Source organism: Scyliorhinus torazame, chromosome 27, assembly GCF_047496885.1.
Source record: "Scyliorhinus torazame isolate Kashiwa2021f chromosome 27, sScyTor2.1, whole genome shotgun sequence".
Taxonomy (NCBI): Eukaryota; Metazoa; Chordata; class Chondrichthyes; order Carcharhiniformes; family Scyliorhinidae; genus Scyliorhinus; species Scyliorhinus torazame.
In genome coordinates, this window is record NC_092733.1 from 32,023,362 (window position 1) to 32,044,498 (window position 21,137).

Below are 21,137 nucleotides of genomic sequence, written 5' to 3' on the forward strand. Positions count from 1 at the left end.
AAATCCCGTTCGGCCCAGGGGACTTATCTATTTTCACACTTTCCAGTATTGCTAACACCTCCTCCTTATGAACCTCAAGCCCTTCTAGTCTAGTAGCCTGAATCTCAGTATTCTCCTCGACAACATTGTCTTTTTCCTGTGTGAATACTGACGAAAAATATTCATTTAGCACTTCTCCTATCTCCTCGGACTCCACGCACAACTTCCCACTACTGTCCTTGACTGGCCCTACTCTTACCCTAGTCGTTCTTTTATTCCTGACATATCTATAGAAAGCTTTAGGGCTATCCTTGATCCTACCTGCCAAAGACTTCTCATGTCCCCTCCTGGCTCTTCTTAGCTCTCTCTTTAAGTCCTTCCTAGCTAACTTGTAAGCGCCCTAACTGAACCTTCATGTCTCATCTTTACATAAGCTGCCTCCTTCCTCTTGACAAGTGTTTCGACTGCTTTAGTAAACCACGGTTCCCTCGCTCGACCACTTCCTCCCTGCCTGACAGGTACATACTTATCAAGGACATGCAGTAGCTGTTCCTTGAACAAGCTCCACATTTCCATTGTGCCCATCCCCTGTAGTTTTCCTCTCCACCCGATGCATCCTAAGTCTTGCCTCATCGCATCATAATTGCCTTTCCCCCAGATATAACTCTTGCCCTGCGATATATACCTATCCCTTTCCATCACTAAAGTAAACTTAATCGAATTGTGGTCACTATCACCAAAGTTCTCACCTACCTCCAAATCTAACACCTGTCCTGGTTCATTACCCAGTACCACATCCAATATGGCCTCGCCTCTCGTTGGCCTATCTACATACTGTGTCAGGAAACCCTCCTGCACACATTGGACAAAAACGGACCCATCTAAAGTACTCGAACTATAGCGTTTCCAGTCAATATTTGGAAAGTTAAAGTCTCCCATAACAACTACCCTGTTGCTTTCGCTCCTATCCAGAATCATCTTTGCAATCCTTTCCTCTACATCTAGTTTAGGTGGCTTGGCCATGATAAATTGCCCCTTTGTGTCCAAAACGGTTAGGTGGGGTTCCTGGGTTATGGGTATAGGGTGGAGGTACGGGCTTGGGGTAGGGTGCTTTTTCCAAGGGCAGCACGGTAGCATTGTGGATAGCACAACTGCTTCACAGCTCCAGGGTCCCAGGTTCGATTCCCGGCTTGGGTCACTGTCTGTGCGAAGTCTGCACATCTTCCCCGTGTGTGCGTGGGTTTCCTCCGGGTGCTCCGGTTTCCTCCCACAGTCCAAAGATGTGCAGGTTAGGTGGATTGGCCATGATAAATTGCCCTTAGTGTCCAAAATTGCCCTTAGTGTTGGGTGGGGTTACTGGGTTATGGGGATTGGGTGGAGGTGTTGACCTTGGGTAGGGTGCTCTTTCCAAGAGCAGGTGCAGACTCTATGGGCCGAATGGCCTCCTTCTGCACTGTAAATTCTATGATAGTCTCTGGAACTTTTCGGAGGACTATAGAACACCCCTAACAGGGTGACCTCTCCTTTCCTGTTTCTAACCTCAGCCCATACTACCTCAGTAGACGAGTCCTCATCAAACGTCCTTTCTGCCACCGTAATACTGTTCTTGACTAACAATGCCACCCTTCCCCCTCTTTTACCACCTTCCCTGAGCTTACTGAAATATCTAAACCCCGGCACCTGCAACAACCGTTCCTGTCCCTGCTCGATCCATGTCTCCGAAATGGCCACAACATCGAAGTCCCAGGCACCAAATCATGCTGCAAGCTCACCCACCTTATTCCGGATGCTCCTGGCATTGAAGAAGACACACTTTAAACCACCTTCCTGCCTGCCGGTACACTCCTGCAACTTTGAAACCTTACTCATGACCTCACTACTCTCAACCTCCTGTATACTGGAGCTACAATTCAGGCTCCCAAGCCCCTGTTAAACTAGTTTATACCCTCCCGAAGAGCATTAGCAAATTTCCCCCCAGGATATTGGTACTCCTCTGGTCCAGGTGTAGACCATCCCGTTTGTAAAGGTCCCACCGACCCCAGAATGAGCCCCAATTATCCAGAAATCTGAAACCCTCCCTCGCGCACCCATCCCTGTAGCTACGTGTTCAACTGCTCTCTCTCCCTATTCCTCGTCTCGCTAGCACGTGGCACGGGTAACAACCCAGAGATAATAACTCTTGTTTGTCCTAGATCTAAGCTTCCACCCTAGCTCCCGGAACTCCTGCCTTACATCCCTATCCCTACCTATGTCAGTGGTACCTATGTGGACCACGACTTGGGGCTGCTGCCCCTCCCCCTTAAGGATCCCGAAAACACGATTTCGAACCATTTCAAAGCGGCGGCACAGTGGTTAGCACTGCTGCCTCACAGCTCCAGGGACCCAAGGTCAATTCCGGCCTTGGGTCACTGTCTGTGCAAAGTCTGCACGTTCTCCCCGTGTCTGGATGGGTTTCCTCCGGGTGCTCCGGTTTCTTCCCACAGTCCAAAGATGTGCAGGTTAGGTGGATTGGCCGTGATAAATTGCCCCTTTGTGTCCAAAAAGGTTAGGTGGGGTTCCTGGGTTATGGGTATAGGGTGGAGGTATGGGCTTGGGGTAGGGTGATTTTTTTCAAGGGCTGGTGCGGACCCGATGGGCCAAATAGCCTCCTTTTGCACTGTAAATTCGATGATTCTATGAAATGTTTCTTCAGAATATAAGTTGAATCTCCCTTTAAACTGTAGTAATAACAACAAGAATAACTTGCACTTCTTTGGCACCTTTTTTTATTCATTCACGGGATGTGGGCATCGCTGTCTAATGTGATGAAGCATCCCAAGGTTCCAAGGTTATTTCCCAGGAGCACTATGGAAGAAAATGTGACACTGAGCCACACAAATAGATATTAGGTCAGAAAACTAAATGATTGGTCAAAGGGGCAGGCTTTAAGATGTCCAGGGAGGGAATTCCAGAGCTTGGGGCCTGGACTACTGAAGGCACGGCCACCAATGGTGGCGCAGTTATGATTGAGAATGCACAAGAGGTCGGAATTAGGGGATCGTTGATGTCTCGGAGGGTTGTGGTGTTGGAGGGGATTACTGAGATAGGAAAAGGGATTTGACAACCAGGATGAGAATTTTAAAAGAAAGGTGTTGCTTGACTAGGTGCCACTGTAGGTCAGTGAGGCGGTTACCAGGGCGATAGGGGAATGGGACTTGCAGTGCGTTAATACATGGGTGACAGCTAACCTCAGGCTTACGGAGACCAGCTAGGAGTGTGTTAGATTGGTCCAGTCTAGATGTAACAGGGGCCTGGATGAGGGTTGTACTGAATGTACTGTAAAGCAATGTGCTGTGTTAAGCTCTGGCAACTTTTGCTAGAGGCAAAAGTAACTGATTTTGTTCCTCAGCGCTGTACCTTGTTGGAGGTTTCCATTGCAGAGACTGTAACATTCTCCTTCTGTTCCACACAGTGCTGAGCATTCGAGGTGTCCAAGAAGAGGAGCCCCCGGACCCACAGTTGATGAGACTGGACAACATGCTTTTGGCTGAAGGAGTGTCTGGGCCTGAGAAGGGCGGAGGGTCAGCAGCAGCAGCAGCTGCGGCAGCAGCATCAGGGGGATCGCCGAATGACCACTCCATCGAGCACTCCGACTACAGAGCCAAACTCACACAAATCCGGCAGATTTACCATTCCGAGCTGGAGAAATATGAGCAGGTATGAGCCACCTTTTCCAAATAATGTGAACGGTTATACCGCTCAGCATCCACAGTCCATCAATTGCATTCCATTTCCAATTTCATACCTCTATTCCTTAAACAAATCCATTCTACATCATTAAAATCAATTTAAACAAAGAATGAAATGCTCAATATAAAATAAAAAGAGAACATGCTGGAAATACTCAGCAGATCGGGCAGCATCTGTGGAGGGAGGAACAGAGTTGACGTTTCAGGTAGATTTTTCAGAACTGAGAGAAATGTTAAGTTAACTTACTGTCAAACTGTGAACTATTGACCTTCAACCAGTTCCTACTTAACCGCTGTAAAATGGCACCCGATGTATATCTTAATCGTAACAAAAGCTAAATTGTAGAACTGTTATTTTTATAGAGAACTATTTAAAGCATATAAACAGCCACCATTGCCTAAAGGTAAATTCATCTGGAAGAGTTTTCTAATATTATAGACTGGTTCCAAGATTGTTACAAATTATTTTATTGGACCACCGTAGCTGTTCAAAAATCCTTCAATTAAGGAGGGAGATCAAATATTGGAGGGCAGCTTTTCTAGATGAGGTACATGCCTAGCAGAATGCTGGGTACTTGATAGCAAATGGTTCAAAGGAATGTTTCAACTTGAAGTTGATTGTGAGCATTGAAGAACTTCTTAATGGCATAAGTGAACAAAGAACTTTGAAAAACTTTCCATGTTGTGCAACAATACAGGATAAACTCAACCCAATGAGGGATTCAGCCTCGAGGATAAACACTGTCTGGTGCAACATTTTCTTCTGAAGTGCGAGCAGAAGCATTGTCTGTCATCCATACAGTTCCTGGTCCCCAAGTGCTCAGAGCTTTACACACCAACTAATTAACAGATGCTAAAGAATGAAAAATGCTGTAGCTAGCACCCATCTGTGCATTTCATCTTGCGAATCCCTTATTGATGCATATTCTGACCCTGGTGTGTTGTGTTTGCAGGCATGTAGTGAATTTACCACGCATGTTATGAACTTGCTCCGTGAACAGAGTCGGACCAGACCTATCTCGCCGAAGGAGATAGAGCGTATGGTTTCTATAATCCACCGGAAATTCAACACCATTCAGATGCAGCTAAAACAGAGCACGTGTGAAGCCGTCATGATCCTACGCTCTCGTTTCCTTGATGCAAGGTAGGGATGGCAGTCGAATTCAGGCCACAAGCATCTGCTTGTAAGCTGCACAAATCGATAGAACAACTTTGTAATTGTCATCAATTAAGCTTTTTTTAAAAAAACATTAAAACAAAACTCTTTTTTTTAATGTACCAAGTCAAACTTAAACATAATTTAAAATTAATCCTTGTAACTCCCTCACCGAATACGAAGGCGCAAACTATAGGTAAAGTGCAAGCACACAATGCAAATGGCACAGAAACCCGACCACTGATGATGACGTTTCACACCGTTCTTTTAGCACTGGGCTAAATCGCTGGCTTTGAAAGCAGACCAAGGCAGACCAGCAGCACGGTTCGATTCCCGTAACAGCCTCCCCGAACAGGCGCCAGAATGTGGCGACTATGGGCTTTCCACTGTAACTTCATTTGAAGCCTACTTGTGACAATAAGCGATTTACATTTCATTTCATTTCATTTTGTTCTTGTGAAACAAACTATTTGTTGGCTAGTTTTTCCACATTAATTGTACATTTAAAATACATTGCTAATACTTGATAATGCTTTAACAAAGTAAACATTATTAGTATGTTTGAGAAGTCAATATTAATTATGCAGAAAGATTACATTTTGCTTGGCAATAACATGGCTGTTGGTCTGAACTGGATCAGGTACCTTCCACAACAGAAGCAGAGAATTCTGGGAAAAGTCAGCAGGTCTGGCAGCATCTGTAAGGAGAGAAAACGGATTTAACGTTTTGAGTCCGTTTGACTCTTCGTAGTATCTTCAGCTATCTTCCATTTAGGTCTTGCCCATTATAAAAGATATGAATGCCATTTTTATCAAAGACTGTCTTCAGTAGATTTCCCAGCAGTAAGGTGGTGCTGTGCACCAATAGGATAATCCCTCCCGCCGATGTCTACAGCGTGGCTCACTATCACACCGCGGATGGAGTGGGGGAGGCATCTTTGGCGGGATCGGAAGATCCCACTGGTGGGAAGGGCTGGAAAAGTCCCTCTCTTTGTCCAGGGTAGCATAGTGGTTAGCACTATGGCTTCACAGCACCAGGGTCCCAGGTTCGATTCCCGGCTTGGGTCACTGTCTGCGCGGAGTCTGCACGTTCTCCCCATGTCTGCGTGGGTTTCCTCTGGGTGCTCCGGTTTCCTCCCACAAATCCCGAAAGACGTGCTATTAAGTAATTTGGACATTCTGAATCTCCCTCTGTGTACCCGTACAGGTGCCGGAATGTCTCGACTAGGGGCTTTTCACAGTAACTTCATTGCAGTGTTAATGTAAGCCTACTTGTGACAATAAAGGTTATTTTTATTATTGATGGTTACTACCCTGCAGGTGATAGATATGAACAGTATTTAGTTCATCCGTCCCACATCTTCCAGGATCCATTTTTTGCTTAGCGAAGGAGTTGTAAAATGATATTATCTATCATTCGGATGAGACAATAAACCAATGCTCTGTCTGCTCTCTGAGATGGCCGTAAATGTGCTACTTTAAAGAAAAGTGAGGTGCTTGCCACATCAGTTGAATTATCTGACTATTATCATACTACTCTGTGTGGGATCTTGCTGTGCACAAATTGGCTGTTGCATTTCCAACATTACAGCAGTGATTGCACTTCAAAAGCATTGTATTGGCTGTAAAGTGCATCGGGACATCTGGTGGCCATGAAAAGGGCTATATAAATGAAATTCCTGGTGAGCAGGAGTAACCCTAGGTTTGATGTTTTTCTCTTTAGTAAATCACCTCCTTAAACTCTTCCTACTTGCAAGTGCACAAAACTCATGGATTTCTTTGTTAGAAAGATCAAAACTTTCCAATGCATCAACCAATCCCTTAATAACCTGTATTCACTTTCCACCCATTTGAGGCCTGAATGGGTCTGGTCCATTTCCTTCTCAGTCCTCTCTCAGTTCATTTCATCGAGGAAGCCTGTTTTAAGCTCTCTTCCTATTCGACTCTTTTTCCTAAACTTCTTTGTAACTGATACTGTCAGTCTCAGGCTCCTTCATTCTCAATTAAAACCACTGTTATCATTCCACTTCCCGAATTCCCACCCGTACTCCTGTCACCAGCAACAAATACTGCCCCGTCTCTAACTTTCCTGTGTTCATTTTGGGCGTGGTTCTTGGGCAGCACGGTAGCAAAACAAACAAAAAGAACAAAGAAATGTACAGCACAGGAACAGGCCCTTCGGCCCTCCAAGCCCGTGCCGACCATGCTGCCCGACTAAACTACAATCTTCTACACTTCCTTGGTCCGTATCCTTCTATTCCCATCCTATACATGTATTTGTCAAGATGCCCCTTAAACGTCACTATCGTCCCTGCTTCCACCACCGCCTCCGGTAGCGAGTTCCAGGCACCCACTACCCTCTGTGTAAAAAAAACTTGCCTCGTACATCTACTCTAAACCTTGCCCCTCTCACCTTAAACCTATGCCCCCTAGTAATTGACCCCTCTACCCTGGGGAAAAGCCTCTGACTATCCACTCTGTCTATGCCCCTCATAATTTTGTAGACCTCTATCAGGTCGCCCCTCAACCTCCGTCATTCCAGTGAGAACAAACCGAGTTGATTCAACCGCTCCTCATAGCTAATGTCCTCCATACCAGGCAACATTCTGGTAAATCTCTTCTGCACCCTCTCTAAAGCCTCCACATCCTTCTGGTAGTGTGGCGACCAGAATTGGATAGCACTGTGGCTTCACAGCGCCAGGGTCCAAGGTTCAATTCAACGCAGGGTTACTGTCTGTGCGGAGTTTGCACGCTCTGTGTGCGTGGGTTTCCTCCAGGTTCTCCGGTTTCCTCCCACAATCCAAAGACGTGCAGGTTAGGTGGATTGGCCATAATAAATTGCCCTTAATGACCAAAAAGGTTAGGAGGGGTTATTGGGTTACTGGGATAGGGTGGAAGTGAGGACTTAAGTGGGTCGGTGCATACTCGATGGGCCGAATGGCCTCCTTCTGCACTGTATGTTCTATGTTCTTTTCAGGTCAGCTATCCGTGGGCACAAATCCTGTTATGGCTGCTAAATCTCATGAGGAGGCCATAACAGGATTTGCGCCAGCGAGATCTTGCCTTGAGACCTTCCCCACCCCGCGAAGACGTGGTCAGGGCATGAACCTGATTTAAATGCATTTAAATATAATTAAATGCGTAGTGTACTGCCCCGGGCGGTATGACATCACGCTGGTACCTTCCACTTATGGTTTTTGAAAATGAAAACCAGTTGTGATGACCACGCTGTGGAGGAGGACACCTGCTCCTGGTGGCCGTGAAGGTCACCGCAGCACTCAACCTCTATGCCACCGGGTCACTCCAGGGCTTGAGTGGGGATCTGTGTGGCATTTCACAATCTACAGCCCACAGGCGCATCCAGGAAGTCACAGATGTCCTGCATGCCCAGGCAGTGGACTTTAATCAACTTTGAGCTGGACCAGGCCCACCAAGATGCCTGCGCTGCAGGATTCTCCGCCATCGCTGGGATGCACCAGGCTCAAGGGGCAATTGAGGGCGCGCATGTCGCCCTGCATACACCTCCCCGGTCCTCACCAGATTCCCATTTCCCTCCAACCCCTCTTCCCCCCCAATTCACCCCCCCTCCCCCATCATACTGCCCCCTCTCCGGCCACTCTGTTCCACCCTGCAAAGGCCTGTGTAGCATCCCTCTAGGGTGGGCACTCTCAGTGGGTCAGTATGCAAGGCAGGAGAGTGATGATAACTCTCTGTGAGGATATCGCTAGTGCTCCTCAGTTTCTGACAAATCCTGACTCCTATCGTTCTGCTGACAGCACGCTCACACCCATCCTCTGAACAGGATCTGCATCGAGGGCATTTGAGCTTGGACCCGGGAGTGGAGAGGGGGGGGCGTAACAACAAAGCCTCTCTGATTAATGTGACAGAGGCTTCACATGTATCAGGGGTAACATGTTTCACTAGTGAACATTTGACATTTCCATTCTCCCCAGCTACAGATAGTCACTCCCCAGTACCCACTCAGTGCTCCTCGTAGTCTACTGCTACATCTAGGTGTGTCCTCAGGATGTATTTAAGCCAAATTGAGGAGCTAGTCAGTGCACTGCCAGGCTTGTGTGTTGACTGGTGTTATGAGCCAGGGTTTAGAGAACCCCAAAGTGGATCATGGAGTTCACCTGACCCACAACTCTTACTAGATTGTGGTATGGGGAGCACACGGTCCTACAGGTGTGGTACAGCAGAAATGGAAAAGTATGTCGGTCTTTTTGTCACCCCACCTAATTTGTCCATTTCTGGCTTGGTGTCTATTTTGCATTTGGCTTCTGTGAAGGTGAGAAACTATTTTTGTGTTTAAGGTGCTATACAAATTCACGTCAGTCAAGTAGATCCTGTTCATACTGGCTGCTATTGATTTTCAAGTAGATAATTTTCAATTTTCCTCTGAATCAGTTGCATTATTTTGATCTGATGCAAAACTACTGGGTTTGTAGCTACCTGGGATTTATTTTACTGCCTATCTTGTTAACATGTAGCTACAAATCAGCTGAAACTTCCAAAGTTCTTTTTTTATAAAGGGGCAATTTAGCCTGGCCATTCTATCTACCCTGTACATCTTTGGGTTGTGGGGGTGAGACCATGCAGACACGGGGAGAATGTGCAAACTCCACACAGACAGTGACCCAGAGCCGAGATCGAACCCGGGTCTTCAGCGTTGTGAGGCAGCAGTGTGTGCCATCGTGCCGCCCAGAGAAGCTTCCAAAACCATGATAGAATGGTGAAGCAGACTCGAAGGGCCGAGTGGCTTAATTCTACTCCTATATCTTCTATCTTGCCTCTGGTTGAGAATAGAGTGATCATACAGCTTGTGGCGACTCAATCAATTCACATTTTACCTCAATATTGCATTTGGAAAAAATATTTTTTCCAAAGTGCATGTTGACAATCCTAAAGGAAGGGTATTGTAACATTTAACCAATTCCTCCAGATTAAACAAGAGTACACCATTCACATAAAATTATTTAAAGTAAAGGGACCACTGGAGCTGGTGATGAAAGGATAAGAATAGAACCATAGAATTCCTACAGTGCAGAAGGAGGCCATTTGGCCCATAGATTCAGCACCGTCCCTCTGAAAGAGCACCCCACCTACATCATCCCTCCGCCTTATCCCCATAACCCCACCTAATCTGCACATCATTGGACACTAAGGGGCAATTTATCATGGCCAATCTACCCAACCTGCACATCTTTGGACTGTGGGAGGAAACCGGAGCACCCGGAGGAAACCCACCCAGACACGGGGCGAAAGTGCAAACTCCACACAGACAGTCACCCGAGGCCGGAATTGAACCAGGGTCCCTGACGCTGTGAGGTAGCAGTGCTAACCACTGTGGAGTAAGTGAACTTATTTTTGCTTACTGTCCTGTGGACCTGGGAGAAAGATGTCTCCTAACCCCCCACAAAGAGACTCTACAGTACTTATTGTAGCCAGCCAATCAGTTGGTAACTGAAGAGAAATAGTAACAAATGCCGACTGCAAGATTGAGCAAAGAGTATCCGAGGCAATTTTTACAAGGCTTGCTGCGTAAATGCCTTAGTGAGGCTGGTTTCGGGAGAATCCATTAGCGAAACTAGAGCACGGTAAATGAGAGGCTGTCTTGAAGAGCCATCAAGAGACTGACAGGGAGAGAGAAAAATGTGCGGTGGCAGGTAGTTTTAGCAGCACTCACCCCGCTGGCTGGAACTTGCGCCTAGGATGCTCGTTAGTTTTGCACAGGTCAATATCGAGCCGGATCGCAGCCACTCAGCAAACTAGAGCGAACGATGGAGGACCCCTTGCACGTTCTGTCTGTTGTCGTGGCTCCGACATGCGAACATCTGGAGGTCACCATGGGAAGGTTGGTGATCACCATGGAAACCTAGGTCTTGCTGGATCTGCGATCGGCCCTGGACTCCATGGCCACACCTCCTGGTGGGCACCATCAAGGTGTAGGTGACATGGGCGAGGACTTGACCTCCCTCTTCGCACACACAATGTCCTGCAGGAGTCAGGCCGGGCCCTGAGGCACCCATAGGGAGGCTGAGCATCAGCTGGACACTCCGGGGCAGCATCCAGGCTTAAGAGTAGAGTTAGGAACGTTTAATGTCATTTTTAGGTCACGGGTGTGCTATCACTGTAAAGAAATTGCACTTTTGTGAATACATTTGATTACATAGAATTAACAGTGCAGAGGAGGCCATTCGGCCCATCGAGTCTGCACTGGCTCTTGGAAAGAGCACCCTACCCAAGTCCACTCCTCCACCCTATCCCCATAACCCAGTAACTCCACCCAGAACTAAGGGCAATTTTGGACACTATGGGCAATTTAGCATGGCCAATCTACCTAACCTGCACATCTTTGGACTGGGAGGAAACCCACGCACACACGGGGAGAACGTGCAAACTCCACACAGACAGTGACCCAGCGGGGAATCGAACCTGGGACCCTGGAGCTGTGAAGCAATTGTGCTATCCACCATGCTACTGTGCTGCCCCTAATGTCACATAGCCTTGATGGCTATGTGACTGTTTTGATCAATTGAAGTAGTTGCAAATTTGCACATTGGGATCCTCTTATGTCAATGTTTAGCTATCCCCTATTGTCCAACTGTGGTATTAACTTCCATGTGATGCCGGCCTCCTTTGAACCAGTCTCCACACCCTAGTGTGATGCCAGGGAGATGTGTTTAAATATTTAATTTAAAATAGCAACTGCTGGATGAACTCGGCAGGTGAGAGACGCTCTCTTTGGAGATAGAAGCAGGGTTAACGTCCATATGACTCTTCTACAGAACTGAAGAGGGATGGAAATTTGACGAATTATATAGTTGGAGGGGAGGGTAGAGTAGAATGGAAGGTCGGTTAAGTCGGAGCTAAGGAGAGATTGACGAGGATTACAATTCTATCCCTTTTCAGTTCTGTAGGATAGTCATATGGTTGCGAAACATTAACTTGAATTCTCTCCACAGATGCTGCAAGACCTGCTACATTCGCCCAGCATTTCCTGATTTTATTTTAGATTTCCAGCATCTGCAGTATTTTGCTTTTATTGCAGTGTTTAGATCTTTATTTGAGTGTGTGTGATGTAAGCGTCTCTAACCCATCTTCCTCGAGCAACACCTCTGAGGGAGGACAGCTTATCAGCAATGATATTCTAGCAACATTTATGTCTCCTCAATGGTGGTAGCAGAACAAAGAGGAGGAGGTACCGAGGCATGTCCTCATCTCCGTTGCAGCGCTCTTTGCATCATTAGATGGCGGCAAAAGCTTCAAGTCTTCTTTCGCATCACTCTCGTTCCTCAGTGGACTCTCAGTTCTCACATTCACAGGACATTGCAGACCAAAGCGGAGATAATGGCCCCATGGTTGGGCAGCCCCTGAATTGAAAGGGAAATGACACTGAGGGCGAGGAGGGATCTGGCCAGATGCCCCCACTTAACATTAATTTTCCTGGAACCTGTTAGCAATGAAAGTATCTTGGGCACATGGCCCACATCTTCCTACATGGCATCATTGCACTCATACTGACACTCAGCAACCTTTTGAGGTTCCTGGTCCTCTGGATGGACATCCTCCGATGAGCTCTCATCCTCCTCCAGCTCCCACCTGGCAAGCAATCCTCTCTTTACATTGCCAAATTGTGAAGGGTGCAACACACTGGCGATGAGGCAGGGACCCCTATTGGGAGTGTATTAGTGAATCACCTGAGAGATCCAAGCATCTGCAGCACATTTTCAGAAGCATTACAGTCTGCTCTATAAGGGAGTGTGTGGAGCCAGGGCAACATTATACCTATCCTTGGAATGACTCTGAGGATGACGCACCAATGCCATCAGCCAGTGTTTTAGTGGACATGCCTCGGTACCTCCTCCTTATCCCCGAGCAGCCATCCCTGCCGACCTGTCGCCCCCTCAAAAGCTTCTGGTCTCTGGGTGTAGGAGTCATGGTACCTTGCACAGATGTGCATCATGTGCTTCTAGTGATCGCACACCCATTGCCTCGTGATGGAATGGTAGCCCTTGAGGTTTATAAACATTTGGGGCTGCTGCTATGGAGCCTGTATTGCCACATGAGCACCCTGCACTCTTGGGAAGCCTGAGATGGCAGTGAAGCCAGTGAATCTCGCGGCCTAGCTATCTTCACCCAGAACAAACTTGACATAATGATGGGCCTTCCTGTAAAGGGCATCTTTATGCAACAATGTGCTGTGGACTGAGAGATGCCACACAGGTCACCTGTTGATCCCTGGGAAGACCCAGAGGCAATGAAATTGAGCCCTGCTGTCAAGTTCAAAACCACTGACAGTCCCATGTGGCGTCAAGTCTTCACAAAGAATGTGCATGTGTCAGTCGGCTCCGTTATCTGGGTCTCTCCTGAACCTCCGGGACAGCGACTGTGAGACAGGCCTGCACACCAAGCTGTGCTCTGGTTCCCCTTGACCCCATCCCTCAGGTGGCGCCTCCTGCTGGAGCTGCACTCTCCCTCCTTCACCTCTTCCAGTGCATTAGGGACTCTGACAAAGGCAATATTCAGCCCTGAAGTCATTTGTTCTTTTGTCCTCTGTTATATGAAACATTGAAGACGCGAATGATTAAAGGGTTCAGGAAATGTTGAGAACGTGATGCTCTGAATATGAAACTTATGGGAAATGTAAGGCTCTGTGGCTTTTCCTGCCGTCATTGCATTGTGGCTGATACAGCTGTGCCCCTGAGAGGCTGGCACACACATTGGGGTGACGAAGATGGCGTCCCAGAAATCTGCCGCCAGGAGTCCTGTGTGGGATTATGGATTCTCCACTCCGCCCGTCAAGAAATCTGCCTTAGGTGGGATCGGAGAACTCCACCATTCATTACTGACTGAGAGAAGGGATGGCAGACAGGTAGAAATAGAGAATAATATCCACTGAGCAGAGAGATAAGTGGTGGAGATAGACAAGCACCATTGACCCCCCCCCCCCCCCCCTCCCCAGAGGGTCTGAGGTGGATAAACAGCTCCATGCCAGTGAGGAGGGATACCCACTTGCCCAAGGTGGGCTGCAGAGGTGGTGTGAGGTGGTGGCAGAGGCAGTCAGCACTGCCAGACTCACCAGGAGGAGCCAGCTGGTGATCCGGGGGGGGGGGGGGGGGGGGGGGGGGGGGACGACAGTGATGAGGCCTCTGCTTTGAGTGAGACAGAGAACCAAGGAGGGCTCAAGGCCATGGTTCAGCTGTCCTCTGGTTGTGGTGAGAACTGGTTGATCTCCTACTTCTGCAGTGGGGCAGCGCTTCTGAGGAGTGCCACACCTGGTGGGTCCCTGTTTGAGGCTGGCCACACCCATCTCCTGGATGCAACAGCTGGGGTATGAATATGTCCAGAAGGGTGGCCTGGGTGGGTCCCATGTGACCAGAGGCTCCCTGAGCATACCGGGACACAGGCAGCGCTCAGCAGAATGAACAGCTAGGGTCTGTAAGGAGCACTAAAGTGGTGCATTTAAATGACAGATTGCAACCATGGCGGACTGAGCCAGGCCACCGTGATCCTGTGGGGGGCACCCCGGATCCACGGACCCGGCACAAAGTCACTACCTGTTCCTGTCTCCCAGCCTGGCCGGCCGACCCTTAGCAAGTCCAATAATTTGAGGGTTTTCCAGAGTTTTTTTAAATCTCCTGCTCCCCTTCACATAGTGTCCAGGCCCCGCTAGTCAATACTTGCACTAATTTGTGCCCACGAGACTTGCACCTAAGAGGGGTGGAGCATCGGGCGACACGGTGGCGCAGTGGTTAGCCCTGCGGCCTCTTTGGCGCCAAAGACCTGGGTTCGATCCTGGGAGGGAGGTGGGGGGGAGCAGCCCCCTTTGCTTATCAGCAGTGTCCTAATGTGAATATGAAACGGGCCATTCAGATTCTGTGCTGATTGGGGCACCTGTTAAAGATGGTCCCCCGATATCTGTGGAGCTGCGGCTCTATCAGGCCCCGACCTGTCAGAGTGACGGTGAAAACCCCCACACACGTTTTTTTATCTGAATGGCTCCAGATCTGGAGTGAAGCTGGTCGGGAGCGCTACTCACCGATTTTCAGTCTGAGCCTGACACCTGTGGGGCGAGGGTGGGGGGGCCATAAACTGACAAGTTTATTTCTCATTTTTGTGTTTCTATCTTGCACTGGGGAATACTTTGTGAATCGGAATCAATATGTAGGTGACTGGGTTGTGAGCGAGTTAAAATCTTGTCCAAAGTGTGATTAATGTCTGATGTGAGGGAGACTAATATTTGCTGTAAGACTGTAGCAATTTGTATCATCGTTAGATGAGCTTTCAGTGGTTTGTTCAATACAGTATATGGGAGATCTTAACTGGAGGCACATTTGATACCCCTAGAAACAGGTGCCAGGATCAGGGTGTACAGGTAACTCACACCATTGACCAATGCTAGCAGATCAGCTTTGTCTACCCACTGTTATAAATAATTTCAGTATTTATCCAGCACTAACCATGCTACTGCTTGGCTGGATATCTGAGCAGCGGGAACAGTATCATAAATTGCTAGTGTCACTTAAACCTAGTCTGCACGGCACCTCTTAAAAGGGAGATGCATAATGGATCAAGCATGTCCCCGTGATGGCGTAAGAAGTGAATCTGACCTGTGAAACATGGGAAGAGGGAGCAGGCTCCAAGGTTATGAACAGTGCATTGGAGAACTTGGTGTAGGAGAAATCGAGGAGCCCTTCCAGACACACACTCAGAAGGCAGTGGGATGAGAGAGCCGTGGAGGTTAATGCCACAGGCGTCAAGCCCTGAGAACTTGGATGGAGTGCCACTGTCATGATATGCAGACATGCAGATAATGACATACAGACAGGCAGCTAATGAACACAGAGAACAGGACATGACCAATGAGCAGGCAGGACACTCGGGTGGTATCACACTATAAAAGGCATGAGACACTCACACTCCGCCTCTTTCCACTGATGAACATCTACAGAGTGAGTCAGGGTGTATGTACAGTATCACACCTCCAGCACGTGGCTAAGAGGTAGGCTGGTCCAGTTAGACAGAGTAACCACACTTAGGTTAGCAGAGAGTCGAACTCATAGAGAACTGTGCTACTGGTTCAATAAATCAGATTGAACTAACTTCAAGGTCTGGAGTATCTTTTGGGTAAAGCTGCATCCAGTTGCAGCCTGTGTTATCCCAGAGTACACAGACGGCAGTATGGTAGCATGGTTGTTAGCACAATTGCTTCACAGCTCCAGGGTCCCAGGTTTGATTCCCGGTCTGGGTCACTGTCTGTGCGGCGTCTGCACGTTCTCCCCGTGTGTGCGTGGGTTTCCTCCGGGTGCTCCGGTTTCCTCCCACAGTCCAAAGATGTGCAGGTGAGGCAGATTGGCCGTGCTAAATTGCCCTTAGTGACCAAAAAAGATCCAGCAGAGCCGACAGCAAACTAGACGCTACGTCCAGACTCCTGATGGAAATGGTAAAAGACGCCAAGCTGCTCGACGTCTGCAGCAAACCTGCAGACGGAGCGCAGCATAGATACACGTGGTCACGGCCAGACGTGTCCGTCCGCTCCAGGATAGACTTCTTCTTTGTGTCCCGAGCTTTCACGGTCAGGTCCACCGACGTAAGGCTGGTGTTCTTCTCTGACCACTGCCTCCTACTGGCCGACTGCCACCTGCAGGAAGACCAGGGGGTAGGCAGGGGGACATGGAATCTAAATGCAAAACTGCTGACCCCTGAGAACCTCGAGGAACTCAGGAGGGATTACAAGGGTTGGAGAACTGTGAAACCACTCTTTGAGGCCCCACATCTCTGGTGGGAAGCAATCAAGGGGAATATCAAGAGGTTTTTCATCCTGAAGGGCGTTCAAAAGGTGAGAGAGAGACGAGGGGTCATGTCCAGGCTCCAGAAAAGTATGCAGAATTTGCTCCAGCTGCAGTTGATGGAGGTGGATGTCAAGGAGGATCTCCAAGAGGTGAAGAGCCAGCATGCCTCGCTCTACACCTCGGAGGCCTCCAAGGTTATCTTCCGTTCCAGAGTCCGCTCCGTGGAGCAGGACGAAAAGTGCTCACGCTTCTTCTTCCAAAAGGTGCACAGAGAGACCTCTCTGATCAGCAGCCTGAAGGAAGAAGATGGCTCTGTAAAGTCATCGCAGTCTGACATCCTGAGGATCAGCCAATCCTTTTATGCCGGACTGTATGACCTGAAGCCAACAGATAGCACTGTTTCCCAGACCTTCCTGTCGACTATCACGGAGGTCATGGGCGACAGCGAGCTGGAAAACCTGGACAAACCACTAACTCTGGATGAGCTGACAAAGGCCGTCAAGTACTTTGAGACGAGTAAAACTCCCGGAAGCGACGGCTTACCGGTTGAGTTGTATTCGGCTCTGTGGGACTGGATGGGCCCAGACCTGCTGGAAGTGTACGAGAGTATGCTTCTGGAAGGCAGCATGTCAGAGTCCATGAGGAAAGGCATCATCACCCTCATCTACAAGCAGAAGGGGGAAAGGGAAGAAATTCGAAATTGGCGACCCATTTCACTGTTGAATGTGGATTACAAAATTCTAGCCAAGGTCATCGCCAATCGGGTCAGGTCTGCTCTGGAGTCGGTGATCCACCCTGATCAGACCTGTGCTGTACCCGGCAGGAAGATCTCTGATAGCCTCGCGCTACTCAGGGATACGATCGTCTACGTGCAGGACAGGAGGGTGGACACTTGCCTCATCAGCCTTGACCAGGAGAAGGCTTTTGACAGAATATCGCACACCTACATGATGGATGTGCTCTCCAAAATGGGGTTTGGGGAGGGAATTCGCAATTGGATCAAACTGCTCTACACAAATATCTATAGCGCAGTCTCAATCAATGGGTGGGGATCAGAAAAGTTCCAGATCAAATCTGGAGTCGGGCAGGGCTGCCCTCTCTCCTCTGGCCTTTTTGTGTGCTGCATAGAACCTTTTGCCGAGTCCATCAGGAAGGATCCGGGTATAAGAGGAGTGACGACCCCAGGCAGTGGAGGCACGCAAGTCAAGGCCTCCCTGTACATGGACGACGTTGCCGTCTTCTGCTCGGATCCTGCGTCAGTACGCAGGCTCTTGACCACCTGCGACCAGTTTGAACTGGCCTTGGGAGCCAAGGTAAACCGTGGCAAGAGCAAGGCCATGTTCTTTGGGAACTGGGCCGACCGGTCCTTTGTCCCCTTCACTGTCAGGTCAGATTACCTGAAGGTGCTGGGAATATGGTTCGGAGCTGCTGGGGCGTGCACCAAAACCTGGGAGGAGCGCATAGCAAAGGCAAGGCAGAAACTGGGCTGGTGGGAGCAACGCTCCCTCTCCATTGCGGGCGAAACCCTGGTCATCAGGTGTGAGGTACTCTCGGTGCTACTGCACGTGGCGAAGGTCTGGCCCATAACCCGACCCTACGCCGCAGCAGTCACCCGAGCCATCTTCAAATTCATCTGGAGATCCAAGATGGACCGTGTCCGAAGGGACACCATGTACAAACCTCTGGAGAAGGGAGGGCGGAACATACCCAACGCCTCCCTCATCCTGTTGGCCACCTTTGTGTCCAGCTGCATCAAGCTGTGCGTGGACCCCCAGTATGCAAACACCAAGTGTCACTACATACTGAGGTTCTACCTGTCCCCGGTGTTACGAAGGATGGGCCTGGCCTCATTGCCGCGGAACGCTCCAAGTAGTTGGACCGTACCGTATCACCTGTCCTCCGTGGAAAAATTTTTGAAGAAAAACACCTTTGACCACAAGGCAATGAAGCAGTGGTCAGCACGTAATGACCTCGAGGCCCTCAGGGAAAAGGAGACCATGGAGTATGTTGGATGGGTCCCTGAGCAGACTGCCAGAGTCATCTGGCAGAACGCCTCATCACCAGAACTTTCAAACAAGCACCAAGACCTAGCTTGGCTGGTGGTGAGAAGGGCCCTCCCTGTCAGATTCTTCATGCACACCCGAAGGCTCTGCGCCAATGCACGCTGCCCTCGGAGTGGCTGTGGGGGAAATGAGACGGTCACACACCTCCTTGTGGAATGTGCCTTTACAAAGAAGGTCTGGAGAGAGATGCAGTGGTATTTGTCAAGGTTCATCCCGAACAGATCTGTGACACAGGACTCTGTGCTCTACGGACTGTTTCCAGGGGGACACACCGAGACAAATATCAACTGCTGCTGGAAGGTCATCAACTCGGTGAAAGACGCTCTTTGGTCTGCCCGAAACTTGCTGATCTTCCAGTGCAAAGAATTGTCCTCGACCGAGTGTTGCAGACTGCCACATTCCAAGGTCCAGGACTACGTGCTGAGGGACGCACTCAAGCTTGGGGCAGCTGCCGCCAAGGCGCAATGGGGAAAGACCACTGTGTAAGGTCTTTCCAGCAAATGTACACCGAGGGGCGGGTAACAGTGTAAACCCCCCTCGGTCTGGGCCACCAACACTCCAATGTATAAAACAAACATGACAATGTAAATATTTAAGAAGGAATTGTAATGTAAAGAGTGATATGTATATAATAATATCAAAATTGAATGGAAGAAAGTCAAGGCAATGTGTAGCTCTGACGGAAATGTACAGTCAAGACAATTCAAAATGCTCTGTAATGCTTATGATAAATTTTATGAATAAAGTATATTTTTTTGAATAAAAAAAAAACTGGTCTCCACATGTGCCTTTGCAAAGAAGGTCTGGCGAGAGATGCAGTGGTATTTGTCAAGGTTCATCCCGAGCAGCTCTGTGACACAGGACTCTGCTCTACGGACTGTTTCCAGGGACACACACTGAGACAAACATCAACTGCTGCTGGAAGGTCATCAACTCGGTGAAAGACACTCTTTGATCTGCCCGAAACTTGCTGATCTTCCAGTGCAAAGAATTGTCTTCGACCGAGTGTTGCAGACTGGCACATTCCAAGGTCCAGGACTACGTGCTGAGGGACGCACTCAAGCTTGGGGCAGCTGCTGCCAATGCGCAATGGGGAAAGGCCACTGTGTAAGGTCCTCCAGCAGATGTACACTGAGGGGCAGGTAACAGTGTAAAACCCCTTGGTCTGGGTCATTAACACTCCAATGTACAAAAGTATTGAAAGAAGCATGACGATGTAAATACTTACGAAAGAATTGTAAAGTAAACCGGGAAATGTGTGGAATATCATCCCAATTGAATGCAAGAAAGTGAAGTGAATATGTAACTCTGGAGGAAATGTACAGTCACGACAATTCAAAATGTTCTGCAATGTTTATTAGAGATGTTTATTAGAGATGTTATGAAGAAAGTATATTTTTTGGAGAGAAAAAAACTGGTCTCCACAAACAGGGACCAGATTGAACAACACTTTTGGGGGACATAGGCCCCCAGGTACATGCCCTTTAGGCAGGGTGGTGCCCTGGCAGTGCTGGTGCCACCTGGACACCCTGGCAGTGCCACTGCCAAAGATGACATTGCTAGCTGGCAGGGCACTGCCAGGGTGCTAGGTTGGCACTGTCAAGGTGCCAAGCTGGCATTTTGTGTGCGGTGATGATCGGCTCGGCATGCCTTGATTTGGGGGTTGACTGGAGGCCCTCCCATAGTGTGTTGAGGTTGGGGTGGGTGGTCGTGGATTGCTTCGGGGGCATCCTAATCTCTTGCAAGAGTTCCGGCAAGCAGTTTCTCGGTGCACAAAACAGAGTTATGTGTGGCCTCGTCCGCGTGTTCCCCACTGAGGCCCCTATCTAACCCTGCTTGCGCCGGGAAACATGCGGCTAAGCGCGCTCGCTATGGGACTTTGTTCCCGTTTAGTTCATTTGCGGCCACAGAGTTTGTGTACAACAAAATTAAGGATGAAATATTTGTTTGTTTTGCAGTTTTGTTTTTTCACTCTGCGTGGATGGCATGCAGGGTGAAAAAAAACAACCTGGCTGAGTACGGTGTGATGGGGTGAACAGAATTAGTCTGATATGGAAGGGAAAGTTTAAATGTTGGAGACCCACTTTAAACCAGTCACACGTAACAAACTCTTCACTTTTGTTTGTTTCACTTCAAAGGCGGAAACGACGCAACTTCAGCAAACAGGCCACCGAAGTCCTGAACGAGTATTTCTACTCCCACCTGAGTAATCCCTACCCTAGTGAGGAAGCCAAAGAGGAACTGGCAAAGAAATGTGGTATCACAGTGTCACAGGTACAGCCTACTCTCCCAGCTTCAGCCTGGGAATCGCCTGCAGTCCACATCCACAGATATCACTACACATTTCCCTCAAGCCAGCTTGGAGAAACAAGCAAAGCAACAAATGTAGGCGAAAAGCTTAATATGTGAATTGT

At 48.7% G+C, this 21,137-nt stretch overlaps 1 protein-coding gene across 8 annotated transcripts in view; it reads left to right on the top strand.

Moving 5' to 3' along the window:
* Positions 1-21,137, top strand: part of pbx4 (pre-B-cell leukemia transcription factor 4) — a 530,484-nt gene that overhangs the window by 412,255 nt on the left and 97,092 nt on the right. For 7 of the 8 annotated variants that reach the window (XM_072491215.1, XM_072491216.1, XM_072491222.1 and 4 more), the window contains 3 exons: positions 3,431-3,675; positions 4,661-4,851; positions 20,862-21,108. In XM_072491215.1, coding sequence (XP_072347316.1) covers positions 3,431-3,675; positions 4,661-4,851; positions 20,862-21,108 — 683 coding nt within the window. The remainder of the gene's footprint in view (positions 1-3,430; positions 3,676-4,660; positions 4,852-20,861; positions 21,109-21,137) is intronic. The other variant, XM_072491217.1, reaches the window with a different exon arrangement.